The 23,076-nt window shown below is 40.0% G+C and overlaps 1 protein-coding gene across 3 annotated transcripts in view; it reads left to right on the forward strand.

Annotated features, from left to right (window-relative positions):
* Sgcd (sarcoglycan delta) overlaps positions 1 to 23,076 on the forward strand; it is a 501,008-nt gene that overhangs the window by 280,396 nt on the left and 197,536 nt on the right. For all 3 annotated transcript variants that reach the window (XM_033761597.1, XM_033761598.1, XM_033761596.1), the window contains exon 3: positions 4,144 to 4,245. In XM_033761597.1, the coding sequence (XP_033617488.1) occupies positions 4,144 to 4,245 (102 nt within the window). The remainder of the gene's footprint in view (positions 1 to 4,143; positions 4,246 to 23,076) is intronic.

Consider the following 23,076-nt stretch of genomic DNA (forward strand, 5'->3'; position numbering starts at 1 on the left):
AAAAAGGAAGGGAAATAGATCTTATGTGGAATAGATCACTACCCCAAATGTAACCTTTTATGTAAGAATGAGCCAGGCATGGTGGTGCATGCCTGTAACCCCAATACTCTGGGAGGCTGAGGCAGGAGCATTGCAAATTCATGCCCATCCAATGCAAGTCCTTTTTATTTTGTAAGCATAGATCATGCGAACAAACGAAACAGTTGAGTGTGTTGACTGCAGATTCAGCCTGTGTTTCTGTGGGAAGGTGTGTCTCTGTCACTGAGTGGTGAAAAAGAAGAATTCAGATAGAAGAGTAAGCCTGCATCTCTGTCCCGGAAGAGGCAAAGGAGCTTCTGAGTATTTGCTGTTCCTGTTTCCCTCTGCTTCAGGTGCCCCCTGCTCCTGGTTAGACGCAGATGGGCCCTGAGCCTTTACCTCTCCTACAAGGAAGGGCCCAGTGCTGGTCTCCAGGTCTGTTCTGATCCCCGGGCTGAGCGCTTGCATGACGAAGGCTGGGGGAAAGTCCCCGTTTCCCCCTTGGCCGTTCACCCTCTGCATGTGACACTTGCCATGCACGTACTGAATTCTATGCAGAGCTAGAGAGAAGCAGCCACAGGGTGTGATAGTACGCAGCTCTGTGAGATGGGCAGGTGGAGACATGCAGCCAGCGGTGGTCCAAGCAGGGCAGCTCCCACAAGCCTTGTGAGAAGGTAGGACCCAGGGGTTCCAGCCTTCACTAGGAACTGCAAACCTGGATATTTTATTCACATGCTTCAGTTCCTGCTATTAGTGGGAAGCGGAGGGCTAACTGGAAGACAGAGCAGTGTGTTTTCATATGCAGTATATGCGTGTGTCACTTGGAGAAGAGACGCAGTGAGGGGACAAAGACACAAGCTAGACTTCTCTGAGCTGCTTTGGCTTTGTGGTTTTGACTTTGGTGCCATATGAACAGTTCACAAATCTAAAACCAGACTGGACTTCAAAGTGGGGCCAGGTGGCACATGCCTGTCCGCCCAGCTCCCAATGAGGGTAAAGCAGAAAGTTGATCCTAGGAGTCAAAGGCAATAACAAATAAATTGGACCTTAAGGAACAGTCATGAAAAATTGGAAGAAAAAGAAAAGAGACATGGGTCATGTAGTGGCAGAGCGGATACCCAGCATGCATAAGTCCCTGGGTGTGATGCCCCGTGCTCAAAAGATGAAAGTGATTAATGTAAGTAAAATAGCTGACCCTTGCTGCCTGTTGGGTTGGTGGTGGCATAACTTCACAGAAGGAGTTTCAAGTGCCTTTGAAACCTAATAGTTTGGACTTCCTTAGTAGACTGTGATTTAAAGATTTTAAAAACTTGGGAACGAATTTTGGAATTGTTTTCATGAGTGCAAATGTCAGTTTTGTACTGGTTTGGGGCTCTGAAACTATTTGTTGTGTACTGTGGGGTGAAGGTAGGTGAGTAATTATGTCATTGTGGAGGGCTGCAACTTTTAGTATGAAGGAAAGGTTCTACATTAAAGCCCACGAGATTAGAGTTAACTTCAAGCTCCGAATTTGGATTAAAGTTTCATGTGAAATCATGGCGTATTTTATTTACTAAATGATGAACAAAACAACACACAATCAAATTTTATGTTCTAGCTCCATTCGCAGAAATAAAGATTAATCCAGTAGCAATGAACACCTAAATCTCTGAGCTTGTGCTCTCCAAATACCTGTTCCTAATAAAATGAACTGGGCCTTCTCACAAGAAATGGCTGATTTCAGGCTCTGGGTAGGATGTATGTAAGATAACTCCAGGAAATCTTGTTGTCCAGACGCAAGAGACCACTGATGGCTACCATCAGGAGTTAACTTGGAGAGGCTTCTCTAACCAAAGGTAGAGCCGTAAGAAAATGAAGAAAAAATATACTGTGCCTGTGCTAGAACAAAACAAATCAAAATGTTCGTAGTGATTTTTTTCTTTTTTTTGAGACAGGGTCTCACTATGTAGTTGAGACTGACCTGGAACTCACCATGTAGCCCAGGCTGGTCTCGAAATCACAGTGATCCTCCTGCCTCAGCCTCCCGAGTGCTGGGATTATAGACATGGGCCACCAACTCTGGCTTTCATAGTGACATTTTAAAAATAAAAACGTCATTGGATTGGAGTCTACTAGATAATCAATTCAATATTTTGAATATCAAAGAAGGAAAAATCAAGTTTTGTCAAATATCTCTATACAATATAATTTAAGCTAAAGAAATAAATGAAGTGAAACTTTTCTTGAAAGAATAGTCCAGTTAATGGGTTTCATCAGTTTGAAAGTGAAATTCCTAGCTAAATTAGAGACGTTCTTATCTGAAGAATGCCAACAGCTGATACCATAGCAGATGCTTTTCTGTTTCCTGATACAAGAATACCCGATCTGAGCAAAACTACAAATGCGTCCCTAAGATGTCCACCTCACAATCTCAGGAAATCTGAATATGTTGCATTTCATGGCAAAGGGGACTTACTCTTGCAAATAGATTTACCACTGCTGATTAGGTGACCAGAATGAGAAGATTATACTAAATCATCCAGAAATCATGAAGATCCTGGAAACTGATTTAGAGTCAGAGTAATTGTCTGTGAGGGAGGAAAAATAAGCCTCAGTCTACCATGGCTGACTTTGAAGAGTAACAAGGGCCGTGGGCCCAGGAATGTGAGTGACCTGTAGAAGCTAGAAGAAGCCAAGACACTGATCCCCTTAGAGATCTACCCCGACCACTCTTTTTTTAACCTTTTTATCTCATTGAGTCGTTGCACAGACTTATAAGTTACAGTACAGTAAGATAATAAATTTGTATTCTTTTAAACCACTAAGTTTATAGTTTTTTAAAAAAACAACACTTCCTATGATATGTTCATCCTAGAAAACAAACTAAGTCTAATTCAGTGCCCGGACGTGACCTCTCGTTTACAGGAAACACAGTGGTCAGAGGAACACATGGAATCATGGGGATGTCCAGCAAAATGTAAACTCTGGGAAACTCTGCTAGAATAATAACATTTTATTCATCAAATAGAGTCTTTGTGTGTGTGTGTACATATCAGAGAAAAATTTGAGAGAGTTTGGGAAATGACTTAACATTGGACATACCCCCAAGTTGTAGTGGAAAACTTCGTACAAATACATAAATTATATATGGAATCAGTGTTAGTGCCACGTGAACAGTGAAACGGAGTGATATTAACAAGAGTCACTGTCGTTATTTGACCCTGGGTGTTTGATATAGAGGAAATTTTGAGGGGGACAGTATACATGATGTCAATATTAAAGATGAGAATGGGTGTATGGGCTTAATAGCTAACAACAGCCAGCCAAGATGAGTGAGTGTCCACCTTTCCCTTCTTTGTGCCCCTCTTTTCCTTTTAAGGACCTTTTGTGATTTTATTAAGTATATCTGCACAATTTGGGATGATCTCCGCATTCCAAGATCACCTGATTAGCAGTCCTAATTCTCTCTGAACACCTAGTTTTTCTTAGCAATAGACTATAACATAGTCAGAGGTTCTGAGGGTACAATGTGGACATCTTGGGGATGGGACTCACCTTTTTGCCTACCACAAGGGCTATTCTTGTATCAAAAACTACTGAGTGTCTGTGTCATAATGTCACCAGCTCTGCGAAGATGCTCCTTATCGTTTTATGTTTTAATGTGAACACAGTACGATGTTCGTCCCAGTGTTTGTCCATAATCTGACATCCTGCATGTTTTGCGTTGCCAGACAAGTGACCAATGAGCTACCGATGTTACATCTCTGCCTAAAATTTTGAAAATACGATCTTTCTCTTTAGTCTGGAGAACCACCACTTTCTTTTTCCACTCTCCTCCTGCCTCTTTCCTTCTGAACTGCCTGGCAGTAAAGGCCATCTTCTCCTGTGCAAGTCATTGACTTGGGGGCATTACAAATTGCTTGGAATAGAATTTTCTCCGAATAAGTGAGCAAAATGGATAATATGCATAATCGTATTGAGCAATGCCTCCTAGTATTTTATGTGTTCATTCTGAGTGCCCTCATTTCGCTCCTTCAAATACTAAAAAAGAAAAGCAATAACTTTGTTTCAATTTTTGACAGCCTGAGGTATTTTGAAATTTGGGCTAAGCATATTTTCCCTGTTATCTCTGTGTCTCTATTTCAGGATGGAATGGGAAATCTGAGAATCACAGAAAAAGGTCTAAAGCTAGAAGGAGACTCAGAATTCTTACAACCTCTCTACGCCAAAGAAATCCAGTCCCGACCAGTAAGTTAATGCTAACAGCAGAAAAATTTGTCTTGTTCCTCTGAAATCTAAAATTGGGGAATTGATCTTGTCATGCGTTGATAACAGGGTTGAGGGGGGTACAGATAACGAGATAAATTCGTATTCAAATCTGAAGGCTTGAGTTATTATCATATTGCTGGTGCTCTAGCAAGTGTTTGACCTCTCTGAGCCTGTCTTTTCTTGGCAAATAGAGAGTAATGGCTGAAGCTAACTAACTGCATAGGTTATGCTGGAAACCAGGCAAAAGACTATGCATATGGAAGAATCTTAAGCACTATGCAGATGCTGAATAATATCGACGTTACTTTTAATCGTCAGGTGTTTCAGAGCCATCTTTGGCAACATAGAACTGAAGAATTAGCGTTTTGTTTTTCATTCGCAGTTTGGGCTGTGTAACTATTGTTGGTTAGAATCGATTCATTATTAACACCTACAGTTTCAAAAGGCATCGCGCTAATTACTGCAGAATGTATGCCCGTTTAGGACACATTTCTGCTTTCCATACGTTATCTAATTTGAATCACATTGGTCCATTCCAGTGGGAACTATTTTTGACTTTCTTTTACAGAAAAAAAAAAAAAAAAACTGAGACTTGGAGAATACATCGAAAGGCACATATTAATGAAATAGTAGGACATATATTTCAATTCTAGAAATGCAGTTGTAAAGCTTTTTTGTTAGCCACAATTCCTACATAAATTTCTCTTTTATTTTTTATTTTTTGTGATGGTAGAAGGTGGCGCACACCTCTAATCCCAGCATTCGGGAGGCTGAGGCAGGAGGAACGCTGTGAGTTCGAGACCAGCCTGGGCTCCATAGTGAGTTCCAGGTCATTCTCAACTACATAGTGAGACCTGTCTCAAAAAAACAAACAAAAAAAGAAGTAATTCCTGTATAACTTGCTTGTATTTGCCAGTATTATGAAAATTAATTTGGGAGGAGATTGTTTCTTTGTTGGTGGTATTTGGTTTTATTTCTTCAGGTGTGTGTGGGGGGTGTGTGTGTGTATGTGTGTGTGTGTGTGTGTGTGTGTGTGTGTGTTGATTTTGTTGGTCGGAAAATATTATTAATGTGTTTGTTCTGCCTGGGATTAATCTCTATCCACCTGCAAGCAAAGGGTAACATGCGAGCTCCCCGAAGTATCATTTGCATCAAGTGTATTGATTAGTGTAATCAATGAAATTTAGCAGCATGCAGGTGGCTAATTTTATCTGAATGCCATGTAGGCTTCAGTTGTATTAAACTGAGTTTGACTACTGATCTGACAGTAAATTTACTTCCTTGACTGCATCGTAAAGTAGAGCCAGCAATGTTCAAATCATTAACAACAGCAAATCAACTCAGAAATACAACGATTGCTTATAAAATTTGACTGGAGCCACATGGTACATTGTGTTGGAAACACAGAGGACTGTGTCGTAAATACACACATTCTTTCTGAGGAAAATTCACCCTGGAATGAGCAACGAGGTGTCTGTCTGTAAATGAGGACAGTCAGGGTTTAGGTCTGCTTTGGACTGAATACAGACAGTGTCCAGCTTTTAAAACATTCTGTGTTATAGGCCTGGCCCTTGCTTCTTGGTTCTCCCAACATAATAGGTTGATGAGGGAAGTCATGAGCTTGCGTTACACATCCTATTTCAGCTTGATAATCTTATCTACGTTAAACTCATTGAATTTACTAATTCAGACTGATAACTTCCCTCTAAGGGTGTTTGCAGACTTTATCTACAAAAAGGATATTGTATCTCCTCACACGTCCCCCTCCCTTTTCAGAGATATGTCAAAAACGGGTTGTTCTTAGCTCATGGCCATGCAGAAATAGACTGTGCACAATAATTTGGTAACCCCTTGAATCTGTATCGGTATTTCCATGGATACATGCACGTTCTAATTAGACTGGCTGTGGTATACGGAGTAGATTTTAAGATCAGTGCATAGAATCATTGGTATGTGTTAAATGAAATATCATGAAATAAATTTTCTTGGCACATAATTAGGGTCATAGAAAAGAATTGAGAAATGTATTTTGAGATTTAGAACACCGTGCCTGCCATGTCTTTCGGGTCCCTGTGAGGGAATTGAACTTAGCAAATATTTCAGCCAGCCTGTCTGTAAATTGACAGGCAGCCTACCCTCAGTTAGAGATTAGAAGCTTCCAAAATAATGATGATATCAAAGCTCTCGCTTTAACACTGAAAGATCAGTCAGTTAAATTTAAATCACTATTCAAAGAAAATGAGAAGTATTAGAATCCACTCATTTCCATTATACATAATGAAATATTTTTGCTTTCAAAATACAAATAGTACACAAAACTTGATAGAAATGTTTCTGAGAATGAAATATATGTATCTTCTAACTCAGAAAAGAGCACATATGCATTCATACTAAAATTCATCCATAGATCCCAGGAGCTCTCCCCAAAGCCTGCTGCCCGGTCGGCCAGCCCCTTCCATCCCATGCTAGCCTCGTCCCCAACACAGTTCTTTCTTTCCCGCCAGGCTGCGAATTCCTCTGCACTGTCTGCTGACTTCTGCTCTTAGCTTCCTGTCTCCAGAGTGGCCTTCAAAATGTCACGCCCCTCCAGTACTTGGGAACGGGTTCTCTGTTGCCTTCTCAGATCTTCTGGAATAAACTCCACAGTCCTCACCCCCCACACCCCAGGCCTTTAAAATTCCTTACATGTTTACCACGAAGGGCTCTTTTGACCATCTGGTGTCTGCTCGGTTGAAACCCTTTAGGAAAGACCTTCAGCCAGTCGTCCCACTGAGCGCAAGAGCCATCGCTAAACTGCACTTTTTTTCCCTCCTTAAAATTCACACCATTTGACGTCCTTATCTATGTTATAATATAGTTTGCAAAGAAGAGGGGGTCGTCTAGATTTTTTCGATGATATTATCTAGCCCTATTGCTCACACTTAATATGTGCCCAGTAAATATTTGTGAAGTGTAACTAATCACTTAACATGAAAGTCTTCCTTAAATTTGTCCTACACAAGCATTGTTAACAAATTAGTATATATTTTTATATTCACCATGATCACATTTTTTATAGAAGTATATTTTGCTTAGAATTCTTTATCTTTCCCCCATTAAAAAAATGTGTTTTTTTAACCTAATATGTACAATTCTAAGAGCTGTTTTTGAGGTGTAGTTAAAGAGAAGAAGTTCAGGCAGAGCCCCGTGATATTTGTCTTTTAGAGGACGTAGAAGGAATCTAAAATAGGTTATTAGGCATGGCAAGAACAGTAGACTTGGTCTGTCTTTGAAGTGTCACAAAAAGTAAAAACAAGTGTGTTACCATAAAAAGATGAAAGAACCAGATGAGAAGAACCTCGAGTTAGTCCAGAGTCCCTCAACGAGGGGCTGTGGACAACTGGACAGAATTGGGGCTTTGTTGACCAGTAAAAAGTGCCTTTCTGAATTGTAACCTCTACAGAACATAACTGTTTATGTACCATTATAGTTTTTCACACCAGAGAAACTATTTGGTATTTACACATATGTGTTATTTGTTTCACTTAAGAGTATATCCTCAATATGCATCCATTTTCCTATGAATGACTGTAATTTCTCATTCTTTATGGCTGAGTAATATTCCATTTTATAGAAAAACCATATCTTCTTCATCCAGTCTCCAACTGATAGGCAAATGGGCTGTTTCCAAGTTTTAGCTATTACAAACTGTGCTGCTATAAACGTGGGTGCACATATATCACTGTGGCATGATTCTTTTAATTCTTTTGGAAAGGTACCCAGCAGAGGGATGGCTGGGTCAAATGGAACCTGCAGTCCCAGCTCTTTGAGGTATCTCCATATTGTTTTCCACAGTAGTCGCACCAGTCTGTACTCCCACCAACAATGGAGAAGGGTTCCTTTTTCCCCTCAATCCCACCAATATTTGTTATTGGTTGATTTCCTGATAGCAGCCATTCTTTCTGGGGTGAGGTGGAATCTCAGTGTTGTTTTCATCTGCATCTCTCAAATGACCAGTGATGTGGAACATTTTTTCATATATTTGCTTTCTTTGTCTGAGAAATGTCTGTTTATTTCAGATGCCCATTTTTGAATCGGGTCTTTGTATTGGGGGGGCTGATTGTTTTGAGTTCCTTATATGTTCTGGATAATAGTCCTTTGTCTGAGGAGCAGCTGGTAAAAATTTTTCCCACATTGTAGGTTCACTCTTAGTTCTGTTAATGATTTCTTTTGCAGTGCAGAAGCTTTTTAATAAGATAAGATCACAGTTGTTGATTCTTTCTGGTAGTTCCCGTGCTACAGAGGATTTGTTCATAAAGCTATTTCCTATGCCAATGTCTTTAAGAGTTCTGCCTAACTTATCTTCTAGCAGATTTAGTGTTTCTTTTTAATATTTAGATCTTTAATCCACTTGGATTTTAGTTTAGTGCATGGTGAAAGATAAGGGTCTAGTTTTAATCTTTGGTAGGTAGAAATCCAGTTTGTCCAACACCATTTATTAAAGAGGCTATCTTTCCTCTAGTGAGAATGGTTGGCTTCTTTGTCAAAGATGAGGTAGCTGAGTATGTCTAGAGTTGTTTTTGTGTCTTCCAATCTATTCCACTGGTCCTCAGGTCCATTTCTTTGCCAGTACAAAGCTGTTTTATCAAAGTGGCTTTGTAGTACAATTTCAAATTGGGAATTGTTATACCTATTGCCATGTCTCTGTTGCCTAGGATGGCTTTTGCTATTCTAGGTCTGGCTCCAAATGAATTTTTGGATTATTTTTTTTAGTTCTGTGAAATACAGTTTGGAATTTCAATCAGCATTGCATTGAATCTGTATAGCAATGTTGGTAGTATGTCCATTTTCGCTATGTTGATTCTTCCTACCCAGGAGCAGGGGACATCTTTCCATTTTCTTATATCCTCTTTGATCTTTATTTTCAGAGTGTTGTAGTTTTCAGTGTAGAGGTCTTTTGCTTCTTTTGTTAGATTGATTCCTAGATACTTCATTCTTTGGATGCTATTGTGAAAGGAATTGTTTCCCTAATTTCTCTCTCATTGAGTGTGTTATTTGTGTACAAGAAGGCTATTGATTTTTTGAGTGTCTACCTTGTATCCAGCTACTCTGCTGAAAGTATCAATTAAGTCTAGAGGTCGTATTTCCTGCCAAAGATTGGAGTTTTATCTTTAAATGTGTCATTTCTTGTTTTTGTGCAATAGTAACATTTTAAAATTTTACATTTTTATTTTACTGTAATGTCAATTGATATTAGATCCACGAGACTAAAATACCAAGACATATCTGGTCTGAAGATTCTAAGTCTCCAAGAATTTAACTGTATCTGTCACCTCACTGAACGTTGCAGCCCCAGCACCCAATAGAAGGTGAAACTTGCCAAGCAATATCCAGCTGAAGTGAGAACTAAAATCCAGGATTGCTGCATTCTTGCAGCAGACCTCACCATTTGACTGGTCATCAAATTTCTCATGGTACCACGTTCAGAATGGTAGATTGAGTTACATATGGTAATTTCCCTCTCAGGAGGAAAAAAATGTGGCAGATGAGGTCCTGGTCCTGGGAGGATTCAAAGGGATTAAGAAAAAACTTGGAAATAACAATGAATAATATGACAAAATTGGGCCTAATTAATGACTGATCTCATCACTGAGGTGAGATTCTCCACTTATTAAATCCTTCTAAAGTTTAAGATAAGTGACTCATTTAACCCTCCTTATAAACTGTAAAGTGAGCTCTTGATAGAAACACTTTTGACAGCAGCTAGGAAGTCTGTGCAGCCCACACAGTTCATTTGCCTCACACAATATTTTCCTTTTAATATTCATTCTTTCCTAATATTTAAAAATCTCAAGCGTTTGCATTTTTTTGTATCTCTTTCTCTCATGCTCCAGTTTTTTCCTAGTGGCCCTACTCTTGTCTTCCCTGCCCCTGCTTTATTAGTGTACAATTGACAAAATGCTTATATTGAAATAGTATGAGAGATGTGTGTAGGAAGGAGTAGAAAGAATTGGGATGTGTTATGTGCTCGTACCATCCCCCTATGGTGGATATAATGATTATGTTCTGCAAGCGTTCACTAGTAAAACTTTAAATAATGTGATACACGTTTTCACTGTGAAACGACTCCTGCACATGCTAGTTAACATATCCCTCTCATCATAAAATTAACATTTTAATGTGTGTGGTGAGAATACCTGACATTATCCTCTCGGCATATTTCAAGTGTACAATACCCGAGTCATTTTAGTCTCCCTTCTCCATAGTAGCATTCTAAAACTCGCTGCTCTCACTGAAAGTCTGTACCCTTTGGCCACATTTCCGCGTTCTCTCTACCCTTGGTTTAACAACCTTTCTAACGCGCTATTCCTAGGAGCTCAACTTTTTTTTTACATTTCACATTAAGTTGAGGTCGTGCAGAATCTGTTTTGCTATGCAGAAGCTGTTTCGTGTAGTATCCTCTAGGCTCCTCTCCTCTGTTGCAAGTGAGAAGATCTGAGCCTGAATAGTGTTCCACGGTGTGTACATGGCACATTTTTTGTATCCACTCTTCTGTTAAAGGACACTTAGGTTCGTTCGGTGCTGTAGGTATTGTGAATAATGCTCTAATAAATGTGGGAATGTGGAAAATCTCTTTGTGGTAATGATTTTAGTTCTATTGGATACCTACCCACAATGGGGCTACCTGAAACATATGGTAGTTCTGTTTTTACTTTCTCTAAGGAATCTCCATATAGTTTAGGTAGTGACTGTACCAGTTGACATTATTAATAACATGTGAGAGGTCACTTTTCTGCATCCTTGCCAATGCTTGTTATTGTTCATCTTTTTAATAATAGCTATCCACACAAGCATGATACGATGTTTCATTTTGGATTTTATTTGCAGATCCTTAATGATTGCTAGTGCTGAGCATATTTTCTTACATCTCTTTGCCATTTGTATGTATTCTTTGGAAAGAGTAGAACAGAATATAATGAGTATTCCATCTATTCATGTGCTTTGCCCATTTCTTAGCTGGTTTTTCTGTTCTGTTGTATGTGTTTCTTATACATTTTTCTGTTAAAAAACCTTATCAGATACTACATGGTTTGTACATTTTTCTTCCATTGTATAGGCTGCTTTATAATTCTGTTGGTTATTTCCTTTTTGTGCAAAAACTTTTTAGTCTGATAGAGTCCTATTTGTTTCTTCAGCTTTTGTGGCCTTTGCTTTAGGTTATCCGGTCCAAACAAACAAAAATAAGTCATTATCAGTATCCTGGAAGTCTTCCCCTATTTTCTTCTAATCGTTTTATGGGTTTAGATTTTATGTACAAGTCTTTGATCCATTCTGAGGTGATGTTTGTGTTTAGTGTGAGATGAAATTCCAGTTTCTTCCTTTTTTTACTTTGTAAGTGTGGGTATCCAACTTTCCCACTGCGATTTGTTGAAGACAACATCCTTTCCTCAGCATTTATTCTCGACATCTTTGTTGCTGATCAGTTGGCTGTAGCAGTATGAAGTTTATTCCTGGGCTTTTATTCTATTCCACTTGTCTGTGTTTCTTTTTATGTTGGTATTACATTGCTTTTTGGTCACTGTAGCTTTGCAAAAATGGTCTGAAATCTGAAAGTAGGAGGTGTCCCTCTTTATGCTTTGGGTTTTGAAATTGCGTTCATGCTTAGTGGAAGATGGAAGCAGTCTTGGGACATCTGGAGGCTGGAGCTGTGACCAGCCGCAGCCATTCTTCACCCTGAGCGTCTTATCATGCACTCCCTTTTTTTTTCTGGGAAGAGACAGATGGGCACACAAACGTCTGGACAATTTTGAGTCGACATAATAGAAGTAGGAGGTGTCCCTCTTTATGCTTTGGGTTTTGAAATTGTGTTCATGCTTAGTGGAAGATGGAAGCAGTCTTGGGACATCTGGAGGCTGGAGCTGTGATCAGCCGCAGCCATTCTTCACCCTGAGCGTCTTATCATGCACTCTTTTTTTTTTTTTCTGGGAAGAGACAGATGGGCACACAAACGTCTGGACAATTTGAAGTAGGAGGTGTCCCTCTTTATGCTTTGGGTTTTGAAATTGTGTTCATGCTTAGTGGAAGATGGAAGCAGTCTTGGGACATCTGGAGGCTGGAGCTGTGATCAGCCGCAGCCATTCTTCACCCTGAGCGTCTTATCATGCACTCTTTTTTTTTTTTTCTGGGAAGAGACAGATGGGCACACAAACGTCTGGACAATTTTGAGTCGACATAATTGATTTCAGTCATACATGCACATACCAACTGGGAAGTCACATGGGCTGGCAGACATACACAAACATGTTTTATCTGAAAAAAAAAGTGATAATTTACCTGCAAGAGCAAAGCCATGTGTTGGTTATTGTAGAAATCAAAGGAAGGCTGTGGTGGCTTCTTCTCTGTGAGTAAAACAGCTTCGACTCCCAGCTGAACATATTGCACCCAAAATAGTATTTTCCGTGCCACTTGCAAGGAGTGTGAGCATCTTGCTGTCTTCAGTTAAGCAGTTAACTGGTCCATGACGTATTGCCCAAGTAAATAAAAGTGATTTGTACTGAGTCAGAGAGGTGCATTAGGCATCTTTGCATTTCTTTGCTCACACATAAATTATGGACATTATTAAAAATTGGAAGGGTCGTCCATGAGCCCATCTGTACTGTGAAGCCAATTGCTATTCCCCAAATGTATTTATCTGTTTACATGTTGGAATTTATTATAGACAACTGTGTGAACCAGCTGCTTACTTTAAAGAAAATACAAACTTTGAATATATCAACACTTAATAGTATAGTTAGTTTTTTTCCTGGAAACGGTCACAGTTATTCAAAGGCTTTTGATCACTGTAGAATTTAAATTGACTAATAGGATTTTGTTCTTTCTTTAACATAGGAGAAATTGACTGTATATGTTTTTATTTGTTTGTTTTTGTTTTTGTTTTCTCCAATAGTAGGGACATGCTTAATGGCAGTTGGTAGAGGCAGTCTTAGAACTTCTCTAAGAGCCTTCACACTGCCATACATTCCCAGCCCTTTTTAAAATTTTTATTCTGAGATAGAGTCTCACTAAGTCATTAAGTTGCCTAGCCTGGGCTCAAACTTGTGGTCCTCTTGCTGAGCCTCCAGAGTGCTGGGATTTCAGGCATGCACTCTCCTTTTATTAAAGGGAAGTTCATGCTGATGTAAGAGTTATCAAAGGCTTTTTCTGTTTTAATCACTGGAGTAAAATACCAATACCCAAAACTTAAAGAGGAAGTGTTTCACTTAATACACAGTTTCAATCCCTGGTTAGCTCATTCCAAGGCAGAAAGAGGATGGCAAAGGGGGATGGTGGAGGAAAAAGCATCTAAACCTTGGCATCCAGGAAGCACAGAGAGAAGGAAAGAGCCAGGGATGAGAAAAGATTATTCTTCCAAGTCACCCCCCACCCCCGTGAGCTGCCCCTCTCTACTAGGGTCTACCTCTGAATGCGAGTCTTTGGAGGACCTTTTACATCTAGAACATAACATTCTGTACCTGACCCCTAAAAGGTTCATGTCTATCTCAGTATGCAAAATGCATTTAACCTATTTCTAAAAGTCACCAAATTCCAGCATTGCAGAAAAGTTTAAGTCCCAAATCTCCTCTGAGACCCAAAGCAAACTCTTAGCTATAGAGCCCCTTTAAAAATCGAAGAGAAAATTAAAACACTTCTAAAAGCCAATGGTATGGGGTGAACATTCTCATTCCAAAAAGGACACATCTAGGGATAGGAAGAAATTGATCTGAAGCAAGACCCTAACTAAGCATGGCAAGCATTAAATCCTATAGCTCCACATCTGGCACCCAGAGCACAGAGTGATGAGATGACAGACAGCTGCAGGGTCTAGGCAGCCCCATTTGCATGGCCTGGCAGACAACATGGTTTTTCCCTTCTTGGACTGGCTCTGCCCAGTGCCCCTGGCTTTCCTCAGCAGATGTTCCACATTCTGGCATCTCTCATTTCTTGCGATCTACGTACTCTTGGTCTACTGTTCCTTTGGCTTCATCCCCACAGCTTCCGGCCTCATGCTCCAAGGGGAGCCTTGCTTGGCCTCCCAGGCTTTCTTTTGAAATCCTACCCTATGACTCTTACATCCTGCTTGTCTGAAAAACCAGCACCATATGGATGATACCTAGGTCTGCTTCTAGCCAGAGAAGTAGTAGGGATCCCTGGGAACATTCCTGCAATGGCTTCTAAGTGCCTGGATGGCTGAGCACAATGAAACAAATTTCAGAGGATCAGTGTCCCTCTGAAGCAGGAAGCCCAGGGCTCTCTTCTCACATGAAAGCTTCATAGTTTTTCACCTTTAAGCCTGTTGTGGATGGAGTCTTGCTGACTCCTGAGATGCCTCAAGCCATATTCCTATATTCCTGATGCAGAGTACTTGGTTTCTTTTCATTGTTCATCTTTTCAGCAGTCATGTTCTTTGTCCCAGCTTTGTAGGTTCTTCCTTTCTGGAGAAACTGCAAACCTTTCAAATCGTTCATCTCCACTGTTTGCTCCTGATTCCCAGTGTAGATCTGGTTCAAAGCAGCCTTCAGGACCTGCACCACAGCCTGAACATTGAGTTGCCTTGAAGTTTCCTCTGTCAGATTAACTAGCTGGCTGCCTTTAATCTCAGTTTCCTACAAAGTCTCAGGACATGGTTAAAAAAATGACAAACTTTCTGCTGGAATGTAGCACACGTGGATCTAGTACAACTGCCAATGAAGTTCTGTTCCCAGCTGAAACTTCCGGAGCTTAGCCTTTATTTTCTATTATCAGATTTCTAGTCTTCTGAGCTGTGACCGCTATTGGCCTTTAAGCACTGCTCACAGCACTCTAGGGCTTCTCTACACCACATCTGCAAACTTTCCTAAATTCTTCCAAAAAATGAGTTCCAAAGGCTTCTAAACCATATGATTAAGACAGTCACAGAAATGAACCCACTTCAAATAACAGTTTTTTTTGCTTTGGTCACTTTCCCATTCCTGGGCCTACATATCCAACACAAAAATCTTAAAGGAGGAGAGATTTATTTCGGCTCATGGTTTCAGTCCATGGTCAGCTGGGTGTAAGCTAGAAACAGGATGTCTTAGTTACTCTTCTTGTGTTGCTGAGCGAAATACCTGGCACTCAAAGTTAAAAGGGGAAAGGCTTACTCTTAGCACAGTTTGGAGAGACTTCAGCTCATAATCATGTGGCTCCAAGACAGAGTGGCACATGGCAGAGGGGCAACAGTTGATGGCAGAGGAAGACACCAAAAGCAGCAAGGGACTTTTAACAGAGTATTTCTGCCACTTTTATCTTATGCAGACTACTTAGGGTGGGTAGCACTCACACCCTCAATCTTAGTGCCCTTGAGTTTAGCATTACACCATGAATCAATTCCAGAAAAAGCCTCACCCATGACTGCCTGAGGCTTTTGGGGGACATCAAGACACAAGCCATAACACAGGATAGCAGAGGACCATGGCAGAGGAAAAGGGGCAACCCGCCCCCACATAGCAACCAGGAAATAGAGAAAGAAGGGAGGAACTGGGACAAGAAAATGCTTTCTAAGTCACCCATCCAGTGAGCCACCTCCAACCAGGCCCCACCTCCTCTAGTGGCACGTTTAGCTACCTACTTCATCAGTGAATGAGTCCACATATATTTAGACTGCTGCCCTCGTCCAACTACATTCTAAACACATGAAACATTTGGGGGACGGTTTAGATCTAAACCATAGCATGGTCAGCTTTCTGTGATAGGTATCGACCAGTATCGTGGTAGAAAAATGGGTTCAAACTTCAAGTAAATACCAGATTGTCTCATTGCATCATTTGAGTACCACTGAGCTGATAGGCTGCCTCAAGTTCCTTCTTACGCCGGTCCCTGTGCATAAACATTCACCATTAGAATCTCATTTGTTTAAAAACTGGATCTCTCCTAGTTTTCTTTCTCACTGTACTTTTACCACAAGCACACCTCCCTCCCACACACTTCGGTTTCCTCAAAGGATTGGAAACAGTATATAAGAAGTATATGCAGTGACTTTGTAGTAACAAAAGTACAACTGGTTAATAATGAATTAGAGTAGGAGGCAGAGATGGAGTCTAGGAATGGGATATAAGAGAAAGGCCAAACCATTCCATATGCTAAGCCTAGATTCTGGCTGTGAATTTTCTAAAAGAGGCGTAGTATTTTGGATGGGACCTTTTGTGGATACTTTCTAGGAATTCAATTAAACTATCCCTAGCCTGTCATACAGGTACACATATGAAATCCTAACTACTTGAGAGGCTGAGATTTAAGAATGACAAGTTCAAGGCAAGATAGGCAACTTGGTGAGACCTTATCTCAAAGCCAATTGTTTTAACAGTGGAGGAATGTAGCTTAGTTTTGAGTTTATGAAAGGCTCTGGGTTCAACTCCTAGTACAGTACGACGAATATGATTACTACTACTACTGCTAATAATAATAATAATAATAATAATAACAACAACAACAAAAAGTCCTGGGCAAAGAGGTGATTTAAGGATGGCAGTTTCAAGTTCTAGACAAGAAACTAGAAGTTAGGAATCCAGGTTCTTTTTATTTACATCATGCTACTTTAGCAACTTATTTTTATTTGTTACCTGTTAAAGATGATCAGAGGTTTTCTAAAATTTTAAATTTTTTTTTCTGTAGTACTGATAAATCCAGAGACTTCACACTGAACTGCATCTCCAGCAGTTACAATTTCTTTTTTTAAGTTTTGCAAGAGCCTTGGCAAGTTGGTAGATTGCCCAAACTGGGCTGGAACTGGCCTCAACTTCCCTAGTAGCTGGGATGACAGGCTGATGCCACCACATGCACTGTACATCATCTTTATGCAGATTTTAATTGCAATCCCCAAATTCAGAGGAGATGCTGTGGGTGACCAGGGGATGGAGCCTGCGGTTTGTTGGCCCACCTGCCCAGTGTCCCTGTCCCAAGCAACAGGATGCCCTGGCCCTAGGCAAGGTTCAGTGGGGCCCAGTTTGAAAAATATCATCCAGGCCTCTGTGCAAGTGGGACTTTGCCATGGACAGCTTTCCTGGTTATCCCAGCTAAATAGAGCACTTGCCTATAGTTTTATTTTTTATATCATAGTGCATATGTATATTTAATACTATAAGTGTAGATTATCTATATCCTTACCTGTTTATTTCCCTTGTTACCATATAATCTCCTGAATAGCAGGGACACAGAAAGGCAGTTCTAAGTGGTATGTATTTTTTCTACTTTCAGACCATTTCACTATATGCCTGTAACTTGTTAATAGCATGTCGTATACCTTAAATATGCACCAAAAAGTCCTAAGAGCAGGCTCTGGAGTACCATCTTCTCAGATTCCAGTCCTGACTTTGCCATTTACTACCAGAGTTATGTAACCTTTCCTTTCCCTTTCTTTGCTTCCCTGTAAAATGTGCACGATTATACCACTTCCTCTTAAGATTATTCTGTTGTAGGAGTTGATCTGTGTAAAATTTGTAAATTAGCGCCTTGAATATAAATCACCATATAAAATGTGGACATATGGATCATTCTTTTTACCATGAATTGATATCACATTGTCTTTCTTTAAGGCTGTCTCCTTGTTTCCCAGACTGTGTAGTTCTTCCTATGTGGTGCAAAAGCAAATTTTGTTTGAATACATAGCTGTTCTTTTATAATCCTTTTGGCTCAAAGATTCTGTAAGAACCTCTCCGTAAAGACAGAGGCAGATATATCCGTGATAAAAGCTTATACACTGATTAACTTTCTTTATCATCTGCAGGCTCAGTATTCCATTATGTAGAAGATGGCCTGAGGCCATGGGAGAATGAGAACTGACCAGACGGGAGGGGAGAAAAGTAGACTAAAGTGCAAGCCTGGAAGCCTGCCTTTTCTTCCCCTTGCAGTTTTGCCTGGATTCATGCACCCTTAGGCTAGGGGAAGCTCCAGGGTGGAGCTGTGTTAGAGACTGGACAGAAAAACGTCAGCTCTTCACTCCATCTGCCCTTGAAGTTCCCCAGTTTGGTTCTGTGACCAGTCAGCATCAGCCTTTGTTTCTGATTTCAGGGACACCCTAGCCACCTGCCATGGCTACTTGATGCTGCGACTGCTTTTTTAGTATCCCATAGACAGTATTTAAGCAGGGAAAATGCATACTGGAATCCCCTGTGGTCTGTTTTATGTTTCTATAATAGTAATAAAATTTTTATGCTGTTTGGGAGCATTTCAGAGCTAGTGGTTCCTGCTGAGCTTTTGGGGAGGAGATGGAAAGAAAAGCTAACTTTAAGGAAGGTGCATGGTTTAGCATGTTCTTAAAAGCTTTATTGCTCTTCACTTTTAAATCATTAGCCAAAAAAAAAAAAAAATCCTACTTTAAAAAATTGTTTTTCCACAATGATTCCATCAAAACAGACTAATCTCTTGTCAACTCTAGATGCATTCTGTGCTTTATAATTGCCTAATGTGTTCCACCGTTAGTCTTAATTTCTAAAAAACTTGTTCGCTGTCAAAATGGATAATTTTTAGGAGATGTACTTTCAGGGTGAAAAAAAACCCGCTTCGTTGGCATGTGAAATTATAAGTGAATGCTTGTTGTCACTTTGATTTTGTGATCTCTATCAGCTGCGAATGGAACCTTTTGATGCAGCACTGTGTAAATTATTACCAGTGTTGTTTTAAATGGCAGTTGCCTAAATTGTGAGTATGGGATTTTCCATTTCCATGGATGATTCTCTCTCTCTCTCTCTCTTTTTTTTATCAGCAGTCATTCTGCCTCTAGGAAAACAACAAATGGTCTGCAAAGTAAATGAGGCTTTTAAGACTAATAACTGTTTACGGATGGACCTGTTTTGTGTTACAAGGGAGAAAGAAGAGGTAGATTGTGACCCCCAAAATCACCATGTTGAAAGAATGAGACAAGCAGGCTGCCATGTTTTTTAACTTGCCTGGTGTAGTTACGTGAAATTTCACACCTGTTCAGCTGCGGCTTCCATTCTGCAATATTACAGTCATGGAACTAGAAAAGAGCATCTCATAATAATAACAGACATACACAGATTAGTTTTAGTCTTCTGTTAAGGCTCAGTTTGTTCTGTTAAAAAACAGGAATGTTTATTATGGTGAATATCTTGTGTCATAGCTTATTATAGGATGAGAAAAAGACTTGGGTTTATTAAATCATCATAGTTTGTCCCTAATTTCAGTTAAGAAACCATAGGCTTTTACCTGTTTCTTAGCATCCTCAGTAATTTTTTGACTTTTCTTACCACCTGAATGTTTTCAGGTGTGGAATTCACCTCCATGATTCCTATTGCTAATGCAAAGCATTTACCGACTCACAGAGTATCCTCTTCTCCCTCACCGTAACTTAGCAAAACTCACATTAGAGAGTGCTGGGTCTTGAATGTGTCCCCTCCAGGATTCATGTGTTAAAACTTAATGGCATGTATGATATCATGAAGCAGTGGGTCTTTGCTTTGTGAATGGGATTAAGGTCTGTAGAAAAGACCCTTCACACCACCTTTGACCTTTTTTATCCATTGCATCTCCTTGAACTTAGGAGAGCACAGCAACAAGGCACTGTCTTGGAAGCAGAGAGGAGCCCCCTCCAGATAACTGAACCTGCTGGCAGCTTACTCTTGGACTTCCCAGCTTCCAGAAATATGATAAAGCACATTTTGCTATAAATTTCCTGTTCTGGGTGTTTCTGTCATAGAGCTAAGTAGACTAAGACATAACTGTACAAAAGTGTAATGAAAGCAGAACTTGACAGCATTTTGACGGGTGTCCTAAACCTGTGAAATGGCCAACCAGAACATGATGGTGGACAGTGGCAGACAGTTGCCTTCTCTCAATAGGTGAGGATCCTGGAAACTCTCATTGTCAGGATGCTCCCCATCTGTGACCCAGGTCATAGAATTCAGGTCTGCTGGACCCAGCAACGCGGATATGGTGGAGATGCACGACATTTAAATTTAGTTCAAAGACTAAAAAGTTTATTTTATAAATTACCATTGAAAGAAAGTTTAGATCATCATGCCCAATGCATACTGTCCATGAATTTGTTCACACAGTTTTGTTTCTTAAATCTAAGGTCCAGGCAAAGCACAAAGACCAGGATAAGCTAAGTAAAGAAACAAAGAACTCTGTCTGGACACCTAAACTATTCTGTTCTTAGGATAACTAACAAATAGCTACAAGGAAATGGGGAATGGTAACAAAATTTTAAAATGTCCAGAAGTGCCTTCTGGGCTTTGCTGTTCTGTTTAAATATTGAATATCTAGTACTTTAATACACATGAAAAGATTTGCTATTTGGGGAGTTAAATAAACTAATAGGTGTGAAAGCACCTTGCAGAGGGCTCAGCCTGAGAATAATTGCTAATAAATGTTTCCTAAATTTGAATCTAAATAATGCATGATTAGATCCTCATGTTGTAATAGCTAATGGGCACAGTGCTAATATAAAATTGTCTCATTTGGTCCTTGCAGTGACTCTGTGAAGGATCTATCATTTTGATCTTTCATTTAGAGATGAGCAGTCAAAGACTTAGAACAATTTAGAGAGAACCAACCTGTAATATCCCAAGGCAGCTTGACTGACGCTGCTAATCATGAATACTCTACTATCTTGAGTGTTAGAAGGTAGCTATTGGTTGCCCTGTACTACTTGCCTGACTTGATTTCTCTCTAAACCCAAGAAACCTTCAAGATTCTTGCTAGTTTAATGAAATGAGACTATCCTACTTCTTTTCTCTACCCATTAGTGCTTCTTTGGGGTTTGTTTTTTGTTTTTTGTTCGTTTGTTTTGTTTTTCCTCATTCAAATTACATATCTCCTAATTTGCATTATCTCAGACTACACCATTGTCCCTCTTCATTTATGCTTTTTTTGTTGGAATTGTTTTACAGGATCTATTTGGAAATAATCAAGGACTTGTGCAAATGAACTCACTGACTCTCAAAGTAATGCCCTATTTCAGAGTTATTATGTCCTCTAGATATATTTTCATCCACAGCTTGAGACTATTTAATTTCTAAATTTCTGAATGTTCCTTTCGTTTCCATTCTGAATCCATGAAGATGCAACCAATATGAAATTATAAGTCATTTATAAAAATTTGACGTAGTCTGAAGACATAGGATCTCTTAACTGTGGTTCCTTATTTTAACTACAGAATCCTACAGAAAATATGAGTGACTGCTTTCTCAGTTCTTCCACTTCTGAAAATACCTAGTGCTGCTCAAGATACACAGAAGAGATGTGAATTTATTGTGTATAATGGATGCCTTAGCACTTAATTGCCTTTGGGAGCCCATTTGGAAAAAGGATTGATTTCTTCATTCTGCATTCAGCATGTCTTGTGAAGTATTCTCATAACAATGAGTACAAGAACCTATACTAATTCTCTTTCCTTGGCATGTTCTTGCGTTTCTTATGAGCCCAAATTGACATACAGTGTGACTAAAAGCACAGCACACCCACATATCTAGAAAACATTCGTGGTTGTGGTCTTCCTCCCCTTTCAGGATAGAAGCTTTTCTTGGATGTCTTTCAGATATTATGATGATATGCACATGAGTTAGTGTACCACAATTAATTTATTTTCTTGATCCAGTCTTCATTATGGGCAGCCTGCAGAACAGCTGATATGGTTCAGATCTAAAATATCCTGCAGAAATGTCATGTATTCAGCGGTGGAGCTTTGACAGCATGATTGGGCCATGTCCTGGTAGAAGGTAGGGCCTGATTAGAGGAGCGGGATCCCTGGGTGCCTGCCTTTGAAGAGAGTATTCTTGTCCCTAGCCCTTCCCATCTGCCTGGTTCTTCCATGCTCACTCTGCCTTCCGATGGTACCATGGGTTGAGCAGCTGATACCTGCCAGTCTCTTCTGCAGTGTTATTGATGCCTTGTGACTGATCACTCTGAAAACATGAGCCAAAATAAACCTCTTCTCCTTTGAGTTGTGTGTGATACGTCCTGTGTCCCAAGAAGTGAGTAATAATTACATTTTCTTGACGATTTGTTTGAATTGCAATTAATGCCGAGTATGTTTCAACAGCATCTGTGTACACATGGTTGTTGAGCTCTTTGTTTTTTTTTTCCAAGACTTTCATGATGGTCTGATGAACTTGTTCACCCCTCCTTTTCCCTAGGAGCCATCAGATGTGGCCCGCGTGGTGCCACCAGCATTGTGCAGAAGTAGCAGTGGGATCTCCCACGTGTTAAGAGCCTTAGGCTCATAGTGCTTACTGTAGCTCAGCTTCTGCTCCTTTTCCTAACTCACCCTCAGCCTTCATCACTTCCAAATCAACCTTTTGTTTGTGGCTTTGCTATCTTCTGGATTATTGTACTCTACCAGGCTTCTTCAATTTTGATGCGCACATTTTAGGTTATACTATGAATTCTCCCGGTTTAACTCTACGGCCATTTGATAGGCTAATGCATCTCCAATAGTCCCCTTGTAGAAATGACCTCTCTACATATCTTCATTCCTGGGAGAAGACTGGTATTAAGCCACATGTGAAGGCAATGTATCATAGTAGTAAAGTACATGGGATTTTGAGTCCAACGAAAATTGTGTTTGAAGCTTGGCTTGCCTTTCACTACCTTTGTGACTTGAGGCATGTTCTTGATGTCTTAGCTCTTTAGTTTTTCTGTAATGTGGGTAACTGGTAGGATCCAAAGATTTTTTTTTTTTTTAATAAATGAGAACACAAACAGGTACAGAGCCTACCACTCAACCCACTATAAATGACCACCATTGTAATTAAAGCCTCCATAGTAGATGAAAATTCTGGGTAGAGTCTTGAAGAGTCGATGGTTTAGACACTC

This window comes from Fukomys damarensis, unplaced genomic scaffold (genome assembly GCF_012274545.1).
Source record: "Fukomys damarensis isolate Sample0158 unplaced genomic scaffold, DMR_v1.0_HiC HiC_scaffold_9, whole genome shotgun sequence".
Taxonomy (NCBI): domain Eukaryota; kingdom Metazoa; phylum Chordata; class Mammalia; order Rodentia; family Bathyergidae; genus Fukomys; species Fukomys damarensis.